This window comes from Bos indicus x Bos taurus, chromosome 7 (assembly GCF_003369695.1).
Source record: "Bos indicus x Bos taurus breed Angus x Brahman F1 hybrid chromosome 7, Bos_hybrid_MaternalHap_v2.0, whole genome shotgun sequence".
Classification (NCBI taxonomy): Eukaryota; Metazoa; Chordata; class Mammalia; order Artiodactyla; family Bovidae; genus Bos; species Bos indicus x Bos taurus.
Window position 1 is genome coordinate 87,808,852 of NC_040082.1, and position 22,653 is coordinate 87,831,504.

A 22,653-nucleotide genomic window follows, 5' to 3' on the forward strand; every position below is an offset into this window, starting at 1 on the left:
ACAGATGGTTCAAAATAAAGGAACCATTAATTCTGTCCCAGAAACAAACAGAAGAATTCTTTATTCATGAATTATATGATGCAAACATCTGATTACAAGATTCTAAGACACTGATTCTTAATCTATTTGTATATTTTTCATAATGCTTTGTACCCAGTAGGTATTCAAGGAAAAAAAGCTGAATGAATGCATTTTACCCCTTCTATTACATATTTTCTTGACTTAGCTTCCAAGACATCACCATTCAATCCTGGTTTTTCTTTGGCTGCACTGTTGGCTCCCACGCATTCTCCTTTGCTGGTCTCTGCTCTTCTCACTGGCCTTGTAATGACCAAGTCTCCCAGGGCACTGTCTTTGGTCCTCATGTACGCTCACCACTTTGGCAATTTCATTTAGTCTCATGACTTTAAACATTATCCTTAAGCTAATAACTATAAAGCTTCTATTTGCAGCCCAGCCTTCTCTTTAGAAATAACTATAAACTGTATATGCGACTCCTTACTCAACATTTCTAACAGACAATTCAAATGTGACATGTTCAAAACTGAATTTCTGATCCATTCCCGTTCCCCAAACTACTTATCCTGCAGCTTTCCCGGGCTCTTTGACACAGCTCAAACTCTTTGATTGTTAACTCCAACACTCCAGTTATTCTAGCCAAAAACTTTGAAATCATGCTTGATGGCTTTCCTTTCCCTCAAAGCACAAATCCAATCCATTAGCAAATCATGTCTGCTAAACCTTCAAAATATTTCCATAATTGACTACTGCTCACCACCAGCATTATTATCCTTTAGTCTGAGCTATGATCATCTCTTCCCTGCTTTAGATAACCTCTAACTGATGTTCCTGTTTCTTTCTATCCTCGCTCCCAGTCTATTTTCAACCCAGCAAGCAGCCAGGGGATGCATTAAAAAGTAGGATTACATTGCTCCTCTGCTTCAAAACATTTTGGTGGAAAACAGAACTCTTTTTCATTCAAAATAAAATTAAAAAATATACAATTAAGAGTCCTGCATGATAAGTTCCATCTTACATCACCATTGCCTCTCTGACTTCATCTCTTACCACTCTGCACTAGTCACTTAGAGCTCCTTGCTATTCCTTGAATGCACCAAACACTCTTTCATTTAAAGACCTTTGCAATGACTATTCTACTTGGAAAGCTATGTCCCAATATATCCCTACGGCTAATTCTATCACATGAATCAAAGCTTTAATAAAAATTCATCTCAATCAAGACACCAACTATCTTAAACTGCACACAGTCCTTGTCCATGTCTTCCAATTCCTTTATCCTGATCTTTTTAAAATTTGCAATTATCAGCTAACATATTATGTAGCATACTTGTTTCCTATATTTATCTGTCCATCTCCCTCCCTCTTCAGTTAGAATATTAATAAAAACTCCAGCAGGGTAGGCCTGTTTAGTTCACTGATACACCCTAGTGCACAAAATAATGCCTTGAACTGGTAAGCTTTCAATAACTGCTGAATATATTTATTACAGATGCTTAACAGTCCACTAAAAAGAATAAGGAACTTATGAAAGCAGAAATGACCCTGTGAGAATTTCATCAAATTATTTATCACAAATAAATCATCACTAGAATTCAATTTATCACTTCTTTATTGATACTTCTGTGCACCCCCACCCCAAACAAATTCTACACTCAATTAAAAGCACTGCCAAAGATGGGACTTCCCTTAGGACTCTACACTTTTCCTGCTAAGGGCCAGGGTTCAATCCCTGGTCAGGGAACTAAGATCCCACAAGTCACATGGTGTGGCCATAAATAAATAAAAATAGTTCAAAAAGCACTGCCAATCAATCAAGCAGTTAACATGTTATATGCTGCTAGATGTCAGAGCTCCAGTCTGTGTACTGTGGGCAGCTGTTTCAGCATTCATTCCCTTAAACAATGCTGCTGTTTCAGTAAAACAAGATGAAGTACTTAACACAGCAAACACTAGCCAACATAACTTTGTGAACAGTTCAGAAAATTTCCTAAGGCTCAAAAATAAGCAAACTAGGTAATTTTGTTAATAAAGAGAATTAGGATTTTCCCATTAACATGCTCTCTTATCATTGTGGAATTATGTTAGAAATCAATATCAAAATGTATGTGAAAAATAACCCACTTATTTTCAAGTGCAATGTGACAGTTACCAAAAGAGATCTGACTGAGCCACTGAAAGCCTCAAAAAAGTTAGAAGACTGAAAAAGCACAGAGGGTGAATGAGAAGACAGAAGAAAGTTTTACTATCAAAGATACTTTAGCAACTTCATGCATTTGAAATTAAATGTCCACTTTTAAATGACAGGTTAACAAGGAAAATCAGAAAATATTTTTAACAGAATAAAAAGGAAAAGAAAATTTACCAGAATTTGTTGCATGCAGCTGAAGCTGCTTGATACTTTCTAATGATATAGAAACTATGGTAGGTTCACCTGTTCAAAATGAACGCTTTCAATTAACTCACAATGACCTCAAGAACTATCAGGGAAACTAAGACACCTAGAATTACAAATTCAAGTCGTAAAAAGAGGGCTGTGGAAAGTGGTAGAATTTGCTTTGTTTCTATGCAAAGATCAGGATCTCCAACAACAAAGTCTGATCCATCAGCTAAAATTACAGTTTGACTGTCATGTCACAAAAGGTCAGTCCAAATTACTGAGATCTACTATGCAAAACATATAAACCTGAAAAACACAAAAGTGAATTCAGAAGAACTAACCCAAAGCACTTTCTTTCATTTATTTCAATTACACACAAGACAATCCAACAATACATTCACAACATTGTTTTTGCTTTTTGGTTTAAGAAACATAGCACTTATTATGGAAATTTCTCCAAACCAAGGAAAACCTCACCTCGCCCCCTAAGCACTCTACACCGACCGGCAAGGTTAACAGGTTTTAGTTATTTGCCTGAAAACTAGCCTGCAGGTCAAATGAAAACTATTTAAGCTGATGCCATTACTGCTAACTCAATAAAGCAGGTTTTGGATCCAAGCACAAAATACTGTAAAATTTGTCAATGACACAGTCTGAAAAATTACCTCCTGAACTGATCTTTAAATACGCAGAATTCTCCACTAGAATTCATCACCTGAACTGGACGCAAAGTTTTAAACTGATGTTGAAAACTTGATCGTTCAGGCAACTGAACAGTATTTAAAGTGCCTATACGGTAACTTTAAGAGAAATTATTAAACTTTAAGTAACAGAGATTTGGGGTTTTCTCTTTGTTATTTTAATGACACGGCAGATACATTTCACTTACAACTTCCACCTCCTTTTCATAGTCTACCTAGTTACGGGACAATCTCACTCCGAGAACCGGCATTTTACCCTGAAAAAATACGATTTAGTAATGGTGCTTTCTTATCGAAAACACTGGGAAGTCACCGGCCAAGTACCGGGTGTGCGGGGAAAGCAGCTTTTTGAGAAGGAAAGACGGCCGTCACCCGCCCGCGAGAAGGGCCCGGTTTAGGACCGGGAACGCAGAGAACAGATAGCCTGGCAAGCAGGTGCGAGGCTCTGGCAAGGGGACAGTCGCCGCAACTTTCAGACCGACAGGGGGAAGCTGTCCGTTGGACAGAGGGAGGCTCGACGGGTCAGCTGGCCTTACCTCGGGCGTCCGCTCTGGCGGCTTCTTCTTCAGCGCCTGCCTAGCGCCAGGATCCACAGGTGAGTTCATGGTCGCGGCCCCGGCCCCCGTGCTCCCCAGCCTGCCCTTAGCAGCCCATGCGACAGGCCATTTACCCTAGGTAGGGGGGCTACACCCTCCCCCTCGCAACTCCCCTGAAGAAGGGAACTCCGAACTGCGGCGGGGACCGCGCTTTGGCAAACAAGCCTTCGCAACGCCCGCCCAGGGCCTCAGCCCACGCGCGACTGGCCAGAGGGCAGCCCGCGCGGGGGCGGAGGGAAGGCTAATGCGCGTGCGCAGCACGCGCAAGCGCGCAAACGAACGCCTAAGGGCGTGACTCCGCGGTGACGTAAAAACTGGGGCGGTGCCCCGAAGCCTCTCCCATCACTTCTACGTGAGAGTTGAGGAAACGTCGCGAGACTTCACTTAAACCTGTCTTTGCATCTGCCTCGGAGTTGCGGTTTCAGCCGCTCCAGCTTCCGGTGGCGGGGCCGGAAACGGCTTGTGACCGACTGAGAGAAAATAGCGTATGGAGGATCAAACCGTGGGGCAGGAGTTCTGGGTGGAGAGTTGTTTGTGCCAAAATCCGGAAGTTCAGGGCGTGGCCAGGCTCGGGGCGGAGCTCCAATTCTGCAGCTCCAACACCGCTTCTTTGGATAATGTGCGGAAGTCGAAGCAACCATTCAACAAACGAGGAAGTTACTACCCTCTCTTCCCTCCCTGTCTTCTAATAAACAGAGTCTCTTGTGGAAGGGGCCCGCCGAGAAGAACCTACCCTAAGACGGACGCCCTGACATAAGCGCAGAGAAATAGAAGCTTGGTGGCCTTGAGCAGGAGTTGGCAGTCGCCGAGCCTGCAGCCAGCTCAGAATTAAGCGCTTGTTCGCGAAGTCAGTCTGGACTACGTTCACATAACCAATGCTGAGGCCAGCCCTCCCTCCGCTCAACCCATTCTCAGGGTTGCCTGACTTAAGAATGTGCGCTTTTTACATTTTATACACTAGTCTTTTCCCAACAGGCCGAATAATGCAAATGAACATTTATTAGCTAGTTCCTTGGTAAGAAAAACATCTAGGGCAGCCAGACATCTGTAGAGGCTGTTTCCACTGGAACGTCACTGACGGAATTCCAGAATCCATCCTTCTAACAATCCTATCTAAGCGCAGATGGGCCGCACTAAGTCACACAGTTTTCCTTGGAGTGACATAATCATGTCCTTTCCACTGAATACAATTTAGTATTTTTTTACAGTACTTTATGGTTCACAAAGTAACTCTTGATTTAAAATTATGACGTTGTTCTCATTAATTTTTTAATGACATGGTAAGAAAATTTTAGAGTAACAAAAGGGAAAACAGAGTTCAGGCTGCAACATCACCATTTCAGGGATCCAGTAATGATGGCTGATGGTAAGGGGCTTTGTTTTCCGTTGGTCATTCAGCTTGCCCAAACTTGGAAGTTTACAACATAATATTAGCACATTTCTTTTTTGAGTAGAGGGCAAAAACTTTACCACGGAAGTTATGGCTCAGCCACTCAGAATTTTCAGTTGGTCACAAATAATTGCAATAACCCAGTTTCGTCATTTTTGTGTGTGTATATTCTCTCAAAAATCTTACTAAGGTCACAAAGGTTACCCCATTTTTCAAGCATGTTTCCAAAGCCACACCAGTATTTTGAAAAGAGGGAAAAGGAATTAAAAGTATGACAACCATGAGCTTGGACTTTTAAGGGCAAACATCTATATTTGTGTCTTTAATAGGCCATTTCTAGTTAAATAACTTGGTTATTTATTTCTGAACTTCATTTTTCTTATCTGTAAAATGGGACTAGTAAAAGAACTACTGCTTTGGAATTTTCTGAGGATTACATACATAGACTTAACCTGGTGGCTCAGACGGTAAAATCTGACTACAGTGCGGGAGACCCGGGTTCAGTCCCTGGGTTGGGAAGATCTCCTGTAGAAGGAAATGGCAACCCACTCTTGCCTAGAAAATCCCATGGATGAAGGAACCTGGTAGGCACAGTCCATGGGGTCGCAGAGTCGGACACGACTGAGCGACTATACTTTCTTTCTTTCTACATACATGAGATAATTTATGTGAACAATCTGCACAATCCAAGCACTCTTTTATTATTTCTATTACTTTACCTCTAGGAAGTGATTTCTCTAAAACATAAATTCAAATTTGAAGAACTGGATAGGGTTTTTTTCATCCGCTGTTTTTTTTCACCAGAACTATACAGAAACACATTTAAGTATTCATGAAGATGTGGAGCAACAGGAACTCGCACAAACTGCCAGTTAAGCGTATATTGGGAAACCACTTTGAAAAAAGAAGTTATCTAGTAAAGCTGAAATTTAACATACCCTTTGACAGCAAGCCCACTCCTTGATGTTTGTCCTAAAGAACACCCAGAAAAGATGAACAAAAATGGTCATTGTTCATATTAGCCAAAAATCAAATAATCCACTTGTCCATCAACTATAGAATGGGTAAGTTGCTGTATATTCCTTCAGTGGAATACCACCCACATAGCACAAGAATGAATCTCCAACATAATGATGACAGGAAAAAAAAAAAAAAAGGCAAAATACGGAGTACCACTATACAAAGTTCAAACACAAGCAAATCTGAAGAATAACACTTAGGGATGCATACAAAGAAGTAAAACTATAGAGAGAAGAGCAAGGAAATGTTCATGAAAGTCAGGTTGGAAGTCACAAAATTAGAAGGCAGAGTATTACGATCAGGATAGGGCACATGGAGATGGGGGGGCAGGGATTCTGGGTTACTGAAAAGGATTTACTTCTTGATCTAAGTGACAGTTACAATACTGTATATTTATTCATCTTATACTTGACAAGGAAAATGAATTAAGTCTACAAAAATACTTATTAATATACTTTATTGTGATAAGACAGCAACAGTAAAAACAGTATATTAGTATCTATAGTAACTACACACAGCTAAATTTGAGCATATTTTCAAAGTCTATGTTGTCCTCTACCATCCTGTATTATGCTTTGGTATGCTAAAAAACAAAAAGTGAAGAGACAGAGTGAGAGCTCTAATAACTATTTTCAGAGAAAAGCCAACGTCCAGGACAGGATTCACCAGTATTAACATACACCTGAAAGGAAAAAATAATGGTTCTTAAATTCTAGGTGGTTAAATCTTTAAAGATGGTTAAATATTGCTTCCCTGGCGTCTTAGTAGTAAGGAATGCACCTGCCAATGCAGGAGATGGAAGGTTCAATCTGTGGATTCAAAAGATCCCCTGGAGAAGGAAATGGCCACCCACTCCAGTAGTCTTGCCTGGAAAAATCCCATGGACAGAGGAGCCTGGCAGGTTACACTCCATGGGGTTGCAAAAGAGTCAGACACAACTTGGCATGGACAGAGGAGCCTGGCAGGCTACAATTGATGGGGTTGCAAAAGAGTCAGACACAACTTTGCTATGAAACAAAAACAAATCTTTAAAAAAGAAAAGTAGCTTAACTCTTTACCCAATCTTAACATTTACTGACTTATTCCTGGTACCTAGATCTGTGTCTATCACACAACAGGTGTTCAATCAGTATCTGCTAAATGAATAGAACTATCTAAGGACTAAGTGATTAAGATTTTGCTGTTAGAAAGATAGGAACTTGATTGCTGTCCTATGGAAAAGATATGTCTGGCTAGGCAACTACTCTATTATGTAAAAATGAATGCATACACAATCATATTATCATCTTTGCAGAACAACAGCACACCAGCAGAAAGAAGTTAAGAGCACTGGTTTTAATAGCACCTCAAATGATATAAGGAAGTGAGATTTGGGGTTGCTGGGAGACTGAGTCACTACTACTGGGAAAATAAGAGCACTTGCTGGCCTAAATCCAGAAGGTCACTTTCTATCACTAAATAAGAATCTTTGAGGGTGGGGTCTAGAAATACTTTCCAAGCACTATCTAGATGTTTCTCATATGAAACCAGGTTTGAAAACTAAATTAACTCAGGTTCTGGCTAGTCAGACCCATCTTAATTCCAACAGTGAAAGATACTGACTTCTGAGTGCTGAACCAAATGTGTGACATAAAAATGGCATCAGAAGTTTCTTGAGGATGTAATAGTATCTCCCTTATATTTACATGACACGTCAACAGTGTTATTCCCTTTCAGAAAATTTAGGTAACACTGCTTTTATCAATAATCTTACTTTGAGTGCTGGGGTGAATATAAAGACATGTTTTGGGACTCTCCTTGATACAATGGTTACTTGGAAAGGAAGGCATCTCAAACCTCTTCAACTTAATATCCTCCTTAGAGTAAATACACATGTATCTATGGGAGGTCTAGTCAGATAGTGTTAACCTGGGCAGAGAGCTGTGTGCAACCTGATAAAGGAATCAGTCTAGGCTCACAATTTTATGAAAAGAGGAGTTCCTTTTAAAGGAAAGGTTATAAGAGGACAAAGTCCTGGGGTCTGGGCAAGAAAGGAGCCTCTGACCCAAGCATATGTTTTAAGACCAAAAGTTCTCCTGAAAAAAAAAAAAATAATGGATAGAAATTTCATCTACTTAAAAATCTGTTTAAAATTTCTTTTAAAACTTCAAAAATCTTTGAAAAAATCTTTTGGGATTGCCAGTATTTTCTTTCTTTAGGGAAGTTTAGAACAAACAGAGTCAAGTCCACAGTCTGAACTATAAAGCAACAGGAAGCACTACACTCTCCAACTTCCCTCTTTTCTATCTGCCTAAATCCTTCTCACTCAGAGTTACAATTCCCCAGCCCCCAGTGCACCTTCAGCTCATGTTTGATTCCACTTGCCATCCCACCCCTACCTCCTACAATGGCAAAGACAAACAAAAGAAATCTCAGATAGCTTTACAACGCATTTGTCACCACATCCTAGTTGGAAGCATTCTGGTCTGAGATAGGACTTTAAGTAGTAATTTGAATTGGGTTTCCCTGGTGGCTCAGAGGTTAAAGCATCTGCCTGCGGAGACCTGGGTTCAATCCCTGGGTCAGGAAGATTCCCCAGGTTTACATGGCTTCTAGATTTTAAATAATTTTCAGTTGCTTTCATAAAAGCAATTGTTTCCAATTCATTGTTTCCAATTCGTCAATTCCAAAAGTTGTTTCCAATTCGTCATCACGAAGATTAGGTTAAATATAAGAATATATCATATTTTTTGGTTACTATATTTTAACTCAAAAGAATGTATGTTAAATTCTGCCCACAATAAAACAGGTAGGGGCTGTACAGGAAAGGCTGGACAGATTACCTAGCAACCATGCTATGTGTGCACAAAGCCACTTCAGTCATGTCCGACTCTTTGCAACCCCACCAGGCTCCTCTGTCCATGGGGATTCTCCAGGCAAGGATACTGGAGTGGGTTGCCATACCCTCTTCCACCTAGCAACATACCAACATTACTGAGCATTTGGAGTGTGCCGTCAAGCATTGAGATTAATTCTTGATATTCATTATTTCACTTGATTCTTACCACCTCATAAAGCAGATTCAACTAAATGACCAATACAGAAATTTTGGATTAGAGAAGGACAAACTTAGAGGACATTATGAACAAGGTCCCTGCCTATAGGTGTCACACTTGGGAAAAGAATCCAGATGGGCTGGCAACAGAGTCCACAATGTTACATATACCTTATTAAATGTGAAAAAAAGACCAACATCATCCATCAAATTGACATGTGTATTTATTGCACAAATATCCCCTAGAACTGGGAGGTTATTATAATACAGGCGTACATTTGAGAAATGTATACAGAACAAGAAACACGTATTTACATTTTACATCTCCCACCATCTAAATAACTTAGAGAAAGCAAAACAATCTCATAAGACATCTAGCAGAAGTAGGCATTGTGTAAAATCTGTTTTTTTTTTAAGTGATCATCCCCAGTGTATGCCAACTGCAACAAAATGAAATCTGTGCTACTATGTTTATTGCACTTAACATTTTCAAACTCAAAATTAAGACACATTAATAGAAACCAGGAATATTTAAAATCAAAACAATTAGTTTATATACAGGAAAAATTAGTTTTAAATCTATAATGTAAAAGATTCCTTTTTCATTTCCTGCTGCAACAAACAGGTTTTTAAAATGTGTACTACATATCTGTCTGTACCATAAGAAGTTGAAAAATTGTTTTGAAAAGGCCAAAATTCTTTTCACATTCATCATAATGACCATACTTCAAAGAAGTAGCAGTTCATTCCTTGGGCTTTGTGTAATGAAAGAATAACTATAACAAACTGAGCAAAAATTACAGGATGGTAAATTGTAGAACTCAGGAATCCTTACAGGATTAATGATTCTATACGAAGCTTAGTTTTAAGAATTACAGTAGCATGAGCCATCCATTTGTTGAAAACCAGATTTCCAAAATGGTAATTTATTACAGATTTCAAATAGACAGGACTGTGAATAGTTTGATGATTAATTTAAAAAATAAGACACAAAAACAAGACATTATCTACCTGCTATGCATCCTGAACTATGATGAGAAAAAATATAAGTGGCCCACATATGATCTTTTCCATATTCTGAATTCAGAAAAAGAGACTGATTCATAAAATTCCAAACAACAGATCAGAGAATTTCTTTAATGAATAGACTAAAAAAAACTATGCCAATGAAAATATATCCACAAACACTCTTTGACAGCAAGTCACCCATGGGAGACTCAGGCACTAAAGCAGCTGAGAGGATACAGGGGCCAAACTGCCTGCAGGCACACCAACTTCAGGTTTACATTCCATTAAAATAACCATTTCATCTCAGTCTAGCTGGAGATGAGAACAAGGTAAAATGTGACCCAATGCTATAAATTCGAGGTCAGAAACTAAATAAACCACAGAAATTTCCTTAATTACTGAAAATTTAAATAGCAAGAATGGATGCATTATACACAAAAGATACTTAGTAACAGAATAAGCAAGTGGTTTTCAGTTTTAAGCTAATCAGCTGATTATGATGAAAATAGGTCATGAAAGCAGAAACCAGTTTCACTTCTTACATTAAGAGCATCTTAGACCAGATAAGTAAAGGATAAACTATTAATATAATGTAGTATTTCAAGTAAACTGAGGTAGTAGAGCATATTGAAAACTTTATCTACCCATCTTTCTATTTACATTACTTACAAGAGTTTGGTTCCATATTAGCCTTTCTCACAAACAACCCTCCCCAGTATATACAAAAACAGTTACAACTGAAAAGTTGAAATCTTTGAAAAAATATTAGCTATTGGAAAGGGAGGAGCTATTAGAGAAAAGAAAATTTTAAGAATTAATGAGTTTTGTTAGTGTAAATTGAATATTATGAAGCAGTGAACAAATATTCAGTTCCTATGGGTTCAAGAAGGGCTTGATACCGAAAACCAAGGGCCTCGGCTACCTGAGCACTTTTAAAGAAAATAGTATTATTTCTGCCAATGCTTTGGTGCAATTTTTAATCCCAATTTTAATTTATTAAATTAGATGCAAATATGTAAATATTAACATTTATAAGAATTAGCTTATACTTATAAACAAAACAAATAGTATAAAGTAGAATTCTTATTTTGGGAATCTACATTCCTCAACCTTAAAAAAAGATTGGCTTTACTTATAGTTTAGGGTGTGTGAAACAGAAAAATCACCAGAAAATAATATTTCAACACTATATACAATTACTACTAGTTGAAAATATATCTTTAAAAAGGCATGTTTACCAATCTTGTATTTCTACCTCTGGTTTTTTAAAAAATAGATACATATGTACACTTGGGTGGATAACATAACACAAATTTATACACTTTATTCTGAGTTTATTTTAATTAAAAGTTGTTTAAAATATTGAGAAATACTTAGAAATTAGGTATTTTGAATTGAAAAACAAACAAACAAAACCAAATAATCACAACTCTATAGATCTCTGTACCTTAGAAACAAAGAAAACTAGTGAAATGACTATTTCTGGGCCATTTAGTGAGATACCTGTTGCTACTTATGAGCTGTGGCAAGACTGTAGTGATCATAATCAAATTCTTCAATGTTACTCATTTTATAGAAACTTCTAAGTTACAATGTGGCGTCTTCAAATGCTTTTCCCCAAAACACTCTTTTTAGTTTCACTTGGTTAAAAATCTACCACCATCCAAAAGTCCAATTAAAATGAAAAAGTCATCCGGTGACATGATATGCACAGCAATACAGAATACCAAGGTGACTGACTCATTCAGATGAAAGTCTGACAGAGAAAAAAAATTGCCATAAATGCATGTTGTGACTGCTTCCTTGGTTTCTACTTAACTTTTCACTGAAGTTAACTTCCAACAGCCTTTATGTTAAAGTAGTATCTGAGCAACATATGGGGAGTGAGTGCTCGCTACAGCAGCCAAGAGAGGAAGATCACTGGATTCAATCCTGAAATTAAAAAAAAAATCTCAGTTCAGGTTTTCTATACCCAGTACCTAAGTCCTACAGGCAAAAGACTGCTACCTGTAAGATCACTACACATCTCCAATCAAGGACATTGGCCACCATGGCCAAAATGAAAAGGGGAAGAAAGCTCAAGATAATGAAAATAAGAAATTTTTCCGTAAGTAAAAACCATAACCAAAGATTTTTTTAAAAAGGAAACCTCTGAAATGCAACAGAAACGAAGTCTTAAATGTAGAAAACCATCTCAGTGATCTGCTGATGGGCCATGCATCAGGGCAAGTGATGATGTCTAAGAAATACTATATAATAACAGAATGATAGTATGCAGCCCTATTGTTCTGGATACAAATGTTTCTATAGTAAGATTCACTGGAAAGAAGTAATGGAAGCCTCTTAAAAATACAATCTACCACAAATAATGTACAGGAAAAGAAAACTGGCCAATAAATATCAAAATAAGTTATGCAGACTCACTCATGGTTAGAGAATAAATCTGAATAAAATCAGCTTTCATTTTTCAGCAAGTAGCTTAGCAAAAATTAAAAAGTTTGGTAATAAAAGTAGTAGGAAGAGTGTGCTTCCCACTGTTTGTGGGAATTTATTCTGGTACTTTCTGAATAGAATTTACTACTGCTTGTCAAAATAAATACCAACATCTATCAACAATTTAATACACATGTCCTTTAATTAAAAACTTCTACTTCAAATAATGTATCCTATATACTTTAAAGAATTATACTGATTCCAGCACTGATCTGTAATAGCAAACTACTGAAAATAATCTAAACACCATACAATGGAATGCAATATAGCCTTTAAAAATGATATAGACCAGTATGTGCGGTATGTGCTTAAATGAACAAACATTCAAGATTCATTAAAAGGCAAGTAGCACAATGACAAACAGAGTATAAACTAATTTGCATTTTTAACCCTACACATTTAAAAATTCTATAAGAAACAATCCATTAACTGTGTTTGGATGAAAACAGAAATTGTGGAAAAGATGATACAACTTACTTTTCACTTTATGCCAAAATGCATGTACACTGTATATACATTACCTTAAAAATTAGTTTAAACTTTTAAAAAATAAAAAGCTTCACACACAGAGAATCATTTCCAATCTGGATGCTAAGGAATAACATTAATGAAAGAATTTAATCTGGTTTCAGACATACAGTAGTAACTCAATATTAGCTGTTTCTCCCTTCATAAAAGCTAAAACTAGACAAAAGTTCTAGCTTGTTTTAATTTATTCAACCAGCATTTCAAGAAATAATTCATGTACCTGTGCATGCACACACACACACACGAAAAGTGGCCATAGAACACAGGGAAAGTGACCACAGAACATAATGAAAGGGGCTATACCATGACTCCCGCCAAATTCCTCTTTGTCCTTCAGTTAGCATTTTACATAACTGGCTTCTTCCCAGGAATAATTGCAGAGTATTAAGACATAATATATAAAAAGTGGAGAAGGAGCAATAAATATGTAGATAATATATCACCATCCACAGAAGGCCATTACTTCCTCAATCAGTTCATCTGGATGACAGGGCAAATGCTGGGAATGATGAGTTTATAATATATTTAATAAATAAAAATGAATATTCAATTTTTCTAATGCCAAAATTTATATTTTAATTCATTTCTATTAAACTATATTCTCAGTCTAGTGAACTGCCCAGGGACAGTGCCTTTCACATCAGTCCAAGACAAGGTTCTGTTTTTATATTGTAGAGAGCAATCCAGATGATAATACTGTACAGGTTCTAACAACACAACAATTTAAAAAGAAAAAGGCAATTTTGATGAATGTTCCTTGCCTAAATAAAGACAGTGCAATGAAAAAGCAAAGCCAGAGAAGAAATCAGGAACGTACCCTAGAACCACTCCTAGCTCCTTGACATGAACACGCATCTGCCCCCTCAGGTACTCAGACAGCATTTTGCTCTTGAAGTACAGCTCCTGTAACCGATCTTCAAGATGCATTACACACTGCAGTTAGGAGGGAACCAAGAATGAGGTCAGAAAACGCACAACACAAAGTAATGGCAAATTCCAAAACATTATACTTTGACAATTCTACTTAGCCATTCCAACATAATCTAAAATTTGGAGCATATTTTTAAAGCATGCAATTTTAGCTAAAGGAGTGTAAACTCACTAGCTTGTATCAAAGATTTAGATTCTACAGAGCTATTTTTTAATGTGGTGAATTACATACAATATCAAGTTAACCATTTTACATATGAGTTACCATTTTAACTACTTTATACAACTGAGAGGCATTAAGTACATTCAAAAGGTTATGCAACTTATCACCACCATCCATATCCAGAAGTTTGAAAAATAAGTTTTTATTCCAAATTTGATAACTATAACACTCTTATAAATTAATATACTTCAAATGTATTTACATTAAAAGGCTGCATTCTCCTATGGAAAGCAAAAGAAAAAAATTTCCAGCAGCTCATAGAGAATGCTCTATAGGCCTCACTAGAAGAAATGTTTCTAGGCTGGAATATTAAAAACTAAAACATAAACATTTTGTTTCTTGTCAATTAACTTGCACAAGTCACTAAAGCAAGTGTCTTTTTATGTGAATTGTTGATATATATATATATATATATATATATATATATATGAGGAAAAAGCATGAAGTGTAGGTGCTAAAATACTAAATTCTTGCAGAATATTTCTCTCGTATGAAAACTGGCTGCTGTTAAAACTCCTAATAAAAACACATTTTCTTTTTCTTCAGAAACAAAAACTGAATAGATTTCTTGGCACATATTCTTTTGTGGTGTATTTTTGGTAGTATTAATATAATGCTCATGTAGACTGAAAATGCCTTATGTGAAAAAGAAAATATCTATAAAACATATGTTAATAATAGGATTCATACACAAAAACTTACCATATTATCTACTGTTAGGCACACAATTCAATGTTATTAAGTATATTCACAATGTTGTACACCATCATCACTATCCATTTCCAGAACCTTTTCATTATCCCAAATGGAAACTCTACACCCAGTATACAATAACCCTTTATGCCCTCCTTCCCCCAACTCCTAGTAACCTATCTATTCTGTTTCTATGAACATCCATATTCCAGACAACTTATGTAACTGGGACCACACAATATCTGTCCTTTTGTATTTTGCTTATTTCACTTAGCATAACATTCCAACCCTGCTGTATCATGTATCAGAATTTTCTTCCTCTTTATAGCTGAAATATTCCATTCTATGTATTACACATCATTTACTGGTGGACATGAGTTGTTTCCAATTTTGTCTATTGCAAGTAATACTGCTGTGAAAAACAGGGAACAACTGTTCAGTCCCTGCTTTCATTTATTTTGATTATAAATACAGAAGGACCACATGACATTTAATACAATGTTAAACTTTTTGAGGAACTGCCAAACTGTTTCCACACCAGCCACACCATTTTACATTCCCACCAGCAATGCATAACGGTTCTGATTTCTCTGTATTCAATATTTGTTATTTTGGGGGTTTATTTGATTAAAACCATCCTTATGGGTGTGAAATGGTATCTCAATGTGATTTTGATTTTCACTTTCCTAATAACTGATGGATGTTGAATATCTTCTCATGTGTTTATTGGCTATTTGTGTTTTTTCTTTAGAGAAGTGTCTACTCAGGTCCTTTGCCTACTTTTTGAGTTGTTTCTTTGCTGAGTTGTAGGAGTTCTCTATGTATTCTGGATATCAATCTCTTTTCAGATGTATGATTAGTAAATATTTTCTCCTGTCCTGTCAGTTGTCTTTTCCCTCTGTTGATACACAAAAGTTTTTAGCTCAATAAAGTCCCAATTTATCTACTTTTCCTTTACTGTCTGTCCTTTTGATGCCACGTCCAAGGAATCACTGCTAACTCCAGTATCATGAAGATTATACCCTATATTTTCTTTAGAGAGTTTTATGGTTTAATATTTAAATTTAGTTTTTTTTTTTTTTTTTAAGTTTAGATTTAAGTTAAAGTCCATTTTTGTTAATGGAATAAAGTAACGGTTCAACTTCATTCTTTTGCATGTGGATATCCAGTTTTCTCTAGGCCAAAATACTGGAGTGGATAGCCTTTCCTTTCTCTAGGGACACGCACAAATCCAGTTTTCTCAGTAGGATTTGCTGCAAAGACTCCTTTCCCCTTTGAATAGTCTTGGCTTCCTTGTCAAAAATTCATTGACCATATATGTTAGGGTTTATTTGGGGGATACTATAATCAATTGGTCTATATGTCTGTCCTTATGATACTACCACACTATTTTGATTACTGTCCCTTTATATAAAGTTTTAAAATTAGGAGGAGTAAGTCCCCCAGCTTCATTCTTAGTGCTATCATGTTAATAATACTAAGTCTTCCAAACAATGTGAAATGACTTTCACTTATTTACATCTTTAATTTCTATCAGAGATGTTTTGTAGTTTTCAATGTAGAAGTCTTTTGCCTCCTTGGTGAAATATACTCCTAAGTAATTTATTCTTTTAATGCTACTGTAATTGCTTTCTTCATTTCTTCTTCAAGACTGTTCATTCCTAGCATATGTGAATGCAACTATCTTTGCATGCTGAATTTATCTTACATCTTTGCTAAATTCATTTATTAACTCTATCAGGGTTTTTTGGTGGAATCTTAGTTTCCTATGTATAAGATCATATCTGCAAACAAAGATAGTTTTATTTCTTTTTTTCCAATTAGGATACCTTTTGCTTCTTTTCTTGCCTAACTGCTCTGGTTATGACTTTCCAATACTATGTTGAAAAAAAGTGGTGAAGGTGAACAACCACATCTTCTCCCTGTTCTTAAGGGTAAAACTTTTATTAGTCTTTAATTACTGAGTGTAATGCCAGCTCTAGGTCTATCATATATAGCTTTTGTCTTGTTGATCTACAAAGGTCTTTAACTATGCTGTATTACAGTTCTCCTAACCAAAAAAGGAAAGAATCTTCAAATCTTCGAAATGGCATCTTCAGAAAAAGGTTACCAGTGTTATAAAAAAGGATCATCCAGGGACTTCCCTGGTGGTTCAGTGGCTAAGACTCCACACTCCCAGTACAGGGGCCCTGGGTTCAATCCCTGGTCAGGGAACTAAATCCCAAATACTGCAACTAAGACTTGGCACAGCCAAATAAATAAAGAAATATTTAATTTAAAAATTTAAAAAAAAAAAAACAATCATCCAAAGTCCTAATATGAAAATGAGGCTACACAATGCACTGGCATTCTGCACAGAGCTTAGGGCTTGTTACATGTCATTACTTCACATAATACTAAACCAGGTACTGCAGAAATCATATAGACTATATAGACAAGTACATGTACATACCCCTTTCTGTCTTAGTTTGAGTTGTAACAACAAAGTACCACAGACTCAGTGGCTTAAATAACAGATAATTATCTTCTCACAGCTCTGGAAACTGGGAGTCTGAGATCAGGGTGCCTGCATGGCTGAGTTTTAGTGAAACTCTCTTCCTGGCTAGCAGATGGCTCCCTTCTCCCTGTGTCCTCACACGGTAGAGCAAATGGAATCGCTCTCTTCCTCTTCTTATAAGGCCACTAATCGCATAATGAGAGTCCCACTCTCATAACCTAATCTAACCCTAATTATTTCTCAAAGGCCATCACATTGCAGAGTATGGCTTCAACATGTTGATTTTAGAGGAATACAAACATTGAGTCCATAACACCTTCTTTCAGGAAAATAATAATGAAGATAACAGTAGTATTCAGTGTAGGCACATGAATAACAATAGGGTTAAGTTAGCTATCACAGTGTCCACAGTTAATTCAAGCCTTATACATACTTACAAAATTTGGAGACAGGTTATGTTTATAAAGCTGAAGAGTGGAATGAAGCAGATTGGAAACAAGACTGGAAACCAACACTTCCTTTCCCAATTTATTATCTGTCATTCGTCTCTGGCTACTGGCCACTTGAACAGTCCATTTATCCATATCTGCTATAATACAGACAGCTTCTGCTATTGGTTCATCCAATACTGGATGCTGGGAAAAAAGGAAAAAGAAAAATAAATCACCTTAAAAAAAGAAAAGTTTTCAAAGATAATGTTAATGGGATGCACAAGGAAGAGGTACTAGACAAAAACAAAACAGAGAAATATGAAACTTCTGAGAGTTACAGCCAAAGAATCCTTGACGGTGAAGAAAGTAGCTCAATAACAAATACCCTGAGATATCTTATAGAAATGATAATACATTCATTACCAGAATTTTGTATCCTTTAATCCAGAACTTGAATTTTACCAGTATTTTGATCATTCATTCAACAGATTTACTAAGTGCCAACTATGTGCAGGCAACTGAAAGAAAATGCTTTTACTTCGAAAGAGCTAAATATTTTAAAAATAGGAAGGAAATAAATTCATATGAAAGGTCAATGATAAGGTTCTGTGCTAACTATCCCATCCAGTCAGGCATTAATTTCTTTGAGCACCTCAGAGACTATCTCTTGATTATCTCTTCCTGGCTATATGTGCTAGGCTTTTCTATTTTACAAAAATATATATCCAGAGTATAGATACAGCAGTTAAAAAGGAGACAAATCAACATATACGAACATGTTTCTCAGGATACTTGGTTAAATGGGTGGGAGAAAAGTCACTACCCGCAGCTTCCCAGGTAGTATAGCAGTAAAGAATCCACCTGCCAAGCAAGGTAGGAGACACAAGAGATGAGGGTTTAATCCCTAGGTCGGGAAGATCCCCTGGAAGAGGAAAGGGCAACCCACTCCAATATTCCTGCCTGGAAAATTCCACAGACAGAGGAGCCTGTTGGGCTACAATGGAGTTGCAAAGAATCAGACACGATTGAGCATGTGCATGCACACGCACATACTATATCCCAGTTATGCTCTTAAAAATTCAGATCTTTATCTAAATGAAAATGTATAGAAAAAAGAAAATACTCAAATCAAACTGTTTATTATAAAGTTTTCTGTGAAGAAATACAAAATATTAAGAGTATAGAGAATCTTCACTTTTTGCTTTGTAATCTTTATACTGCTTAAATTTGAATCAGAAGCATTCACCTAAATGATATTTTAATAAGAAAATTTAAGAAATAGAAAAACATTTTTAGCTCACATATATGGATAAAAGAACCACAGGCATATGCCTGTGCCCTTGGGTTCCCATGGTTTACCCACAAAGAATTAAGTACATAATACCACCATAAATAAGAGATGCTCAATACATCTTTTTGTATTCAGAAAGGTAAGGCTTTCTTCACCATTGGCCATATGAATTAACATACTGGCAGTAAGACTGAAATATAAACTACAACCTGAAATACTTAAACCCAATGGCCTTTCTCCTTTCTCACTTTCACTGTTACTAAAATTTCATAGCAAGAATACAACAAGTTTACTCCAGGAAAAATCCAAGTTTGGCACCCACCCCACCGAGGGATATCTCCTGGTCCAGAATAAAGTTTTTTGCTTGATGCTAAGGAAACAAAGAGAAGGGAGCTCACAGTCCTATGAGGGAGATAAAAAGAAATACATATGCAGCTATGAAAATACTTGTGTAACAAACAGTCACCAAGTGCTGGGGTACCAGAGGAGGGCAACAGTGGGTTCTGTATGACTGGGAGTTACACAGTAGAAGGAGCACAAGGATACGTCACTGAAACATGAATAGCATTCCGAACGAAAAATGGAAGAGGATTATGGATAATTCTATAAAGGGGAATACCATGAAAAGACTCAAAAAGAGAAGTAGATGCATGTAACCAAATTTGTGGAAAATGATACTGAGAAGTGGGAAACAAAAGAATACAAAGGAGGAGGCTGGAAAGCTAACACTGTGAAGACTTCCCATGGAACTCTAAATTCTATATTTGTTTTTATAAATGGTAGTTAAATATTTCTTATTCACCTCTTACCAAGGATATAATACTTTTCATCAACTTCAATACCGAAACATAATTTTGGAAATGGTATATACATGTAAAGAGGTAAGGTAAATCTTACATTTTTAAGAAACAAGAAAAGAGTGAATATATATTCAATGTTAACTATTTTTGTTCTTATAAAAGAAAAATATGGTGGGAAATAGAATTAAATAATTTAAGTGGAAAACAAGCTGTTAAAGGAAGATACTTCTTGCAAAAGCAGAGGGCATTTTCAGGAGATGAGAATTACAATGGAAGTCCATCTACTATCCTCACAAGGAAATGCCTAAACAGGTAATGAGGAAACAGCTACGAAATAAACATATCTCTTTTTAAAAAGCTTAAAAACCACTTTAGAAATTCACTTTATAGCTCCTCAATCAAAAGTCACATGGCTAAGATTTTAAAAGCTATTTTTTTTGGTAAGATAAAGGAAAATAAGCCCACATCAGTAGTTTCCCAAGAAGTGTTAGTTTCTCAGTCATGTCCAACTCTTTGCAACCCCATGGACTCTACAGGCTCCTCTGTCATGGAATTCTCCAGGCAAGAACACTGGAATGGGTTGCCATGCCCTTCTCCAGGGGATCATCCTGACCCCAGGATCGAACCCAGGTCTCCCGCACTGCAGGCAGATTCTTTACCCTCTGAGCCAATAGGGAAGCCCAGTTTCCCAAGAAAGAAGGGCCTAAAACCCAAGTCTGAGACTACAACTGATCCAAATCAAACTCATTTACAGTTCAGTTCAATCGCTGAGTCGTGTCTGACTCTGCCACCCCACAGACTGCGTGCGGCACACCAGGCTCCCCTATCCATCACCAACTCCTGTAGCTTGCACAAACTCATGGTGATGCCATCCAACCAACTCATCCTCTGTCATCTGCTTCTACTGCTGCTTTCAATCTTTCCCAGCATCATGGTCTTTTACAGTGAGTCAGTTCTTCACATCAGGTGGCCAAAGTACTGGAGTTTCAGCTTCACCATCAGTTCCTCCGTTGAATATTCGGGACTGATTTCCTTTAGGATAAACGAGTTTCATCTCCTTGAAGTCCAAGGGACTCTTCTCAAGAGTCTTCTCCAATACCACAATTTAAAAGCATCATTCTTTAGTGCTCAGCTTTCTTTATGGTCCAATTCTCACATCCATACTAGACTACTAGAAAAACCATAGCTTTGACTATACGGACCTTTGTCAGTAAAGTAATGTCTCTGCTTTTGAATATGCTGTCTAGGTTTGTCATCATTTTTCTTAAAAGGAGCAACTGTCTTTTAATTTCATGGCTGCAGTCACTATCTGCAGTGAGTTTGGAGTCCAAAAAAATAAAAATAAAGACTGTTACAGTTTCCTTTGTTTCCCCATCTATTTGCCATGAAGTGATGGGACCAGATGCCATGATCTTAGTTTTCTGAATGCTGAGTTTTAAGCCAACTTTTTCACTCTCCTCTTTCACTTTAATCAAGATGCTCTTTAGTTCCTCTTCACTTTCTGCCATAAGGGTGGTGTCATCTGCATATCTGAGGTTACTGATATTTCTCCCGGCAATCCTGTTTCTAGCTTGTGCTTCATCCAGTCTGGCAGTTTACATGATGTACTCTGCTTAGAGTTAAATAAGCAAGGTGACAATATACAGCCTTGATGTATTCCTTTCTCAACTTGGAACCTGTCAGTTGTTCCATGTCCAGTTCTAACTGCTGCTTTTTGACCTGTATATGGGTTTCACAGGAGGCAGGCCAGGTGGTCTTGTATTCTCATCTCTAAGAATTTTCCTCTGTTTGTTATGATCTACACAGTCAAAGGCTTCAGCATAGTCAATGAAGCAGATGATTTTCTGAATTCTCTTGCTTTTTCTATGATCCAACAGATGGTAGCAATTTGATCTCTGGTTCCTTTGCCTTTTCTAAATCCAGTTTGAACATCTGGAAGTTCTCAGTTCACATAGTGTTGAAGTCTACCTTGGAGAATTTTGAGCATTACTTTGCTAGCGTGTGAGATGAGTGCAATTGTGTGGTAATTTCAACGTTCTTTGTCATTGCCTTTCTTTGGGTTGGGCTTCCCTAGTTGCTCAGCTGGTAAAGAATCCGCCTGCAATGTGGGAGACCTGGGTTTGATCCTGGATTGGGAAGAAGAAGGGAAAGGCTACCTACTCCAGTATTCTGGCCTGGAGAATTCCATGGACTATATAGTCAATGGGGTTGCAAAGAGTCAGACAAGACTGACTGAGTAACTTGCACTTTCTCTTCTTTGGAACTGCAATGAAAACTAACCTTTTCCAGTCCCGTGGCCACTGCTGAGTTTTCCTAATTTGCTGGCATATTGAGTACATCACTTTCACAGCATCATCTTTTAGGATTTCATATAGCTCAGCTGAAATTCCATTACCTCCACTAGCTTTGTTCATAGTGATGCTTCCTAAGGACAACCTGAATTCACAGTTCAGGATGCCTGGCTCTAGGTGAGTGATCACAAAATCGTGCTTAGCTGAGTGATTAAGATCTTTTTTGTATAGTTCTTGCCACCTCTTCTTAATATCATCCACTTCTGTTAGGTCCATACCATTTCTGTCCTTTAGTGTGCCCATCTCTGCATGATATGTTCCCTTGGTAT

General features: G+C 37.2%; 2 protein-coding genes across 7 annotated transcripts in view; both read right to left on the reverse strand.

Moving 5' to 3' along the window:
* Positions 1 to 3,943, reverse strand: part of RAPGEF6 (Rap guanine nucleotide exchange factor 6) — a 227,900-nt gene extending 223,957 nt beyond the window's left edge. For 3 of the 5 annotated variants that reach the window (XM_027547055.1, XM_027547056.1, XM_027547061.1), the window contains exon 1: positions 3,636 to 3,924. In XM_027547055.1, coding sequence (XP_027402856.1) covers positions 3,636 to 3,704 — 69 coding nt within the window. In that variant the 5' untranslated portion in view covers positions 3,705 to 3,924. Of the gene's footprint in view, positions 1 to 3,635 lie in introns of all 5 variants that reach the window. The other 2 variants (XM_027547054.1, XM_027547058.1) reach the window with 2 other exon arrangements.
* Positions 3,944 to 9,345: 5,402 nt separating this feature from the next.
* FNIP1 (folliculin interacting protein 1) overlaps positions 9,346 to 22,653 on the reverse strand; it is a 121,364-nt gene continuing 108,056 nt past the window's right edge. Inside the window, exons 16-18 of one of the 2 annotated variants that reach the window (XM_027547064.1) lie at positions 17,949 to 18,146; positions 13,986 to 14,101; positions 9,346 to 12,079 (exon numbers count right to left, since the gene is read on the reverse strand). In XM_027547064.1, coding sequence (XP_027402865.1) covers positions 12,001 to 12,079; positions 13,986 to 14,101; positions 17,949 to 18,146 — 393 coding nt within the window. In that variant the 3' untranslated portion in view covers positions 9,346 to 12,000. The remainder of the gene's footprint in view (positions 12,080 to 13,985; positions 14,102 to 17,948; positions 18,147 to 22,653) is intronic. The other variant, XM_027547065.1, reaches the window with a different exon arrangement.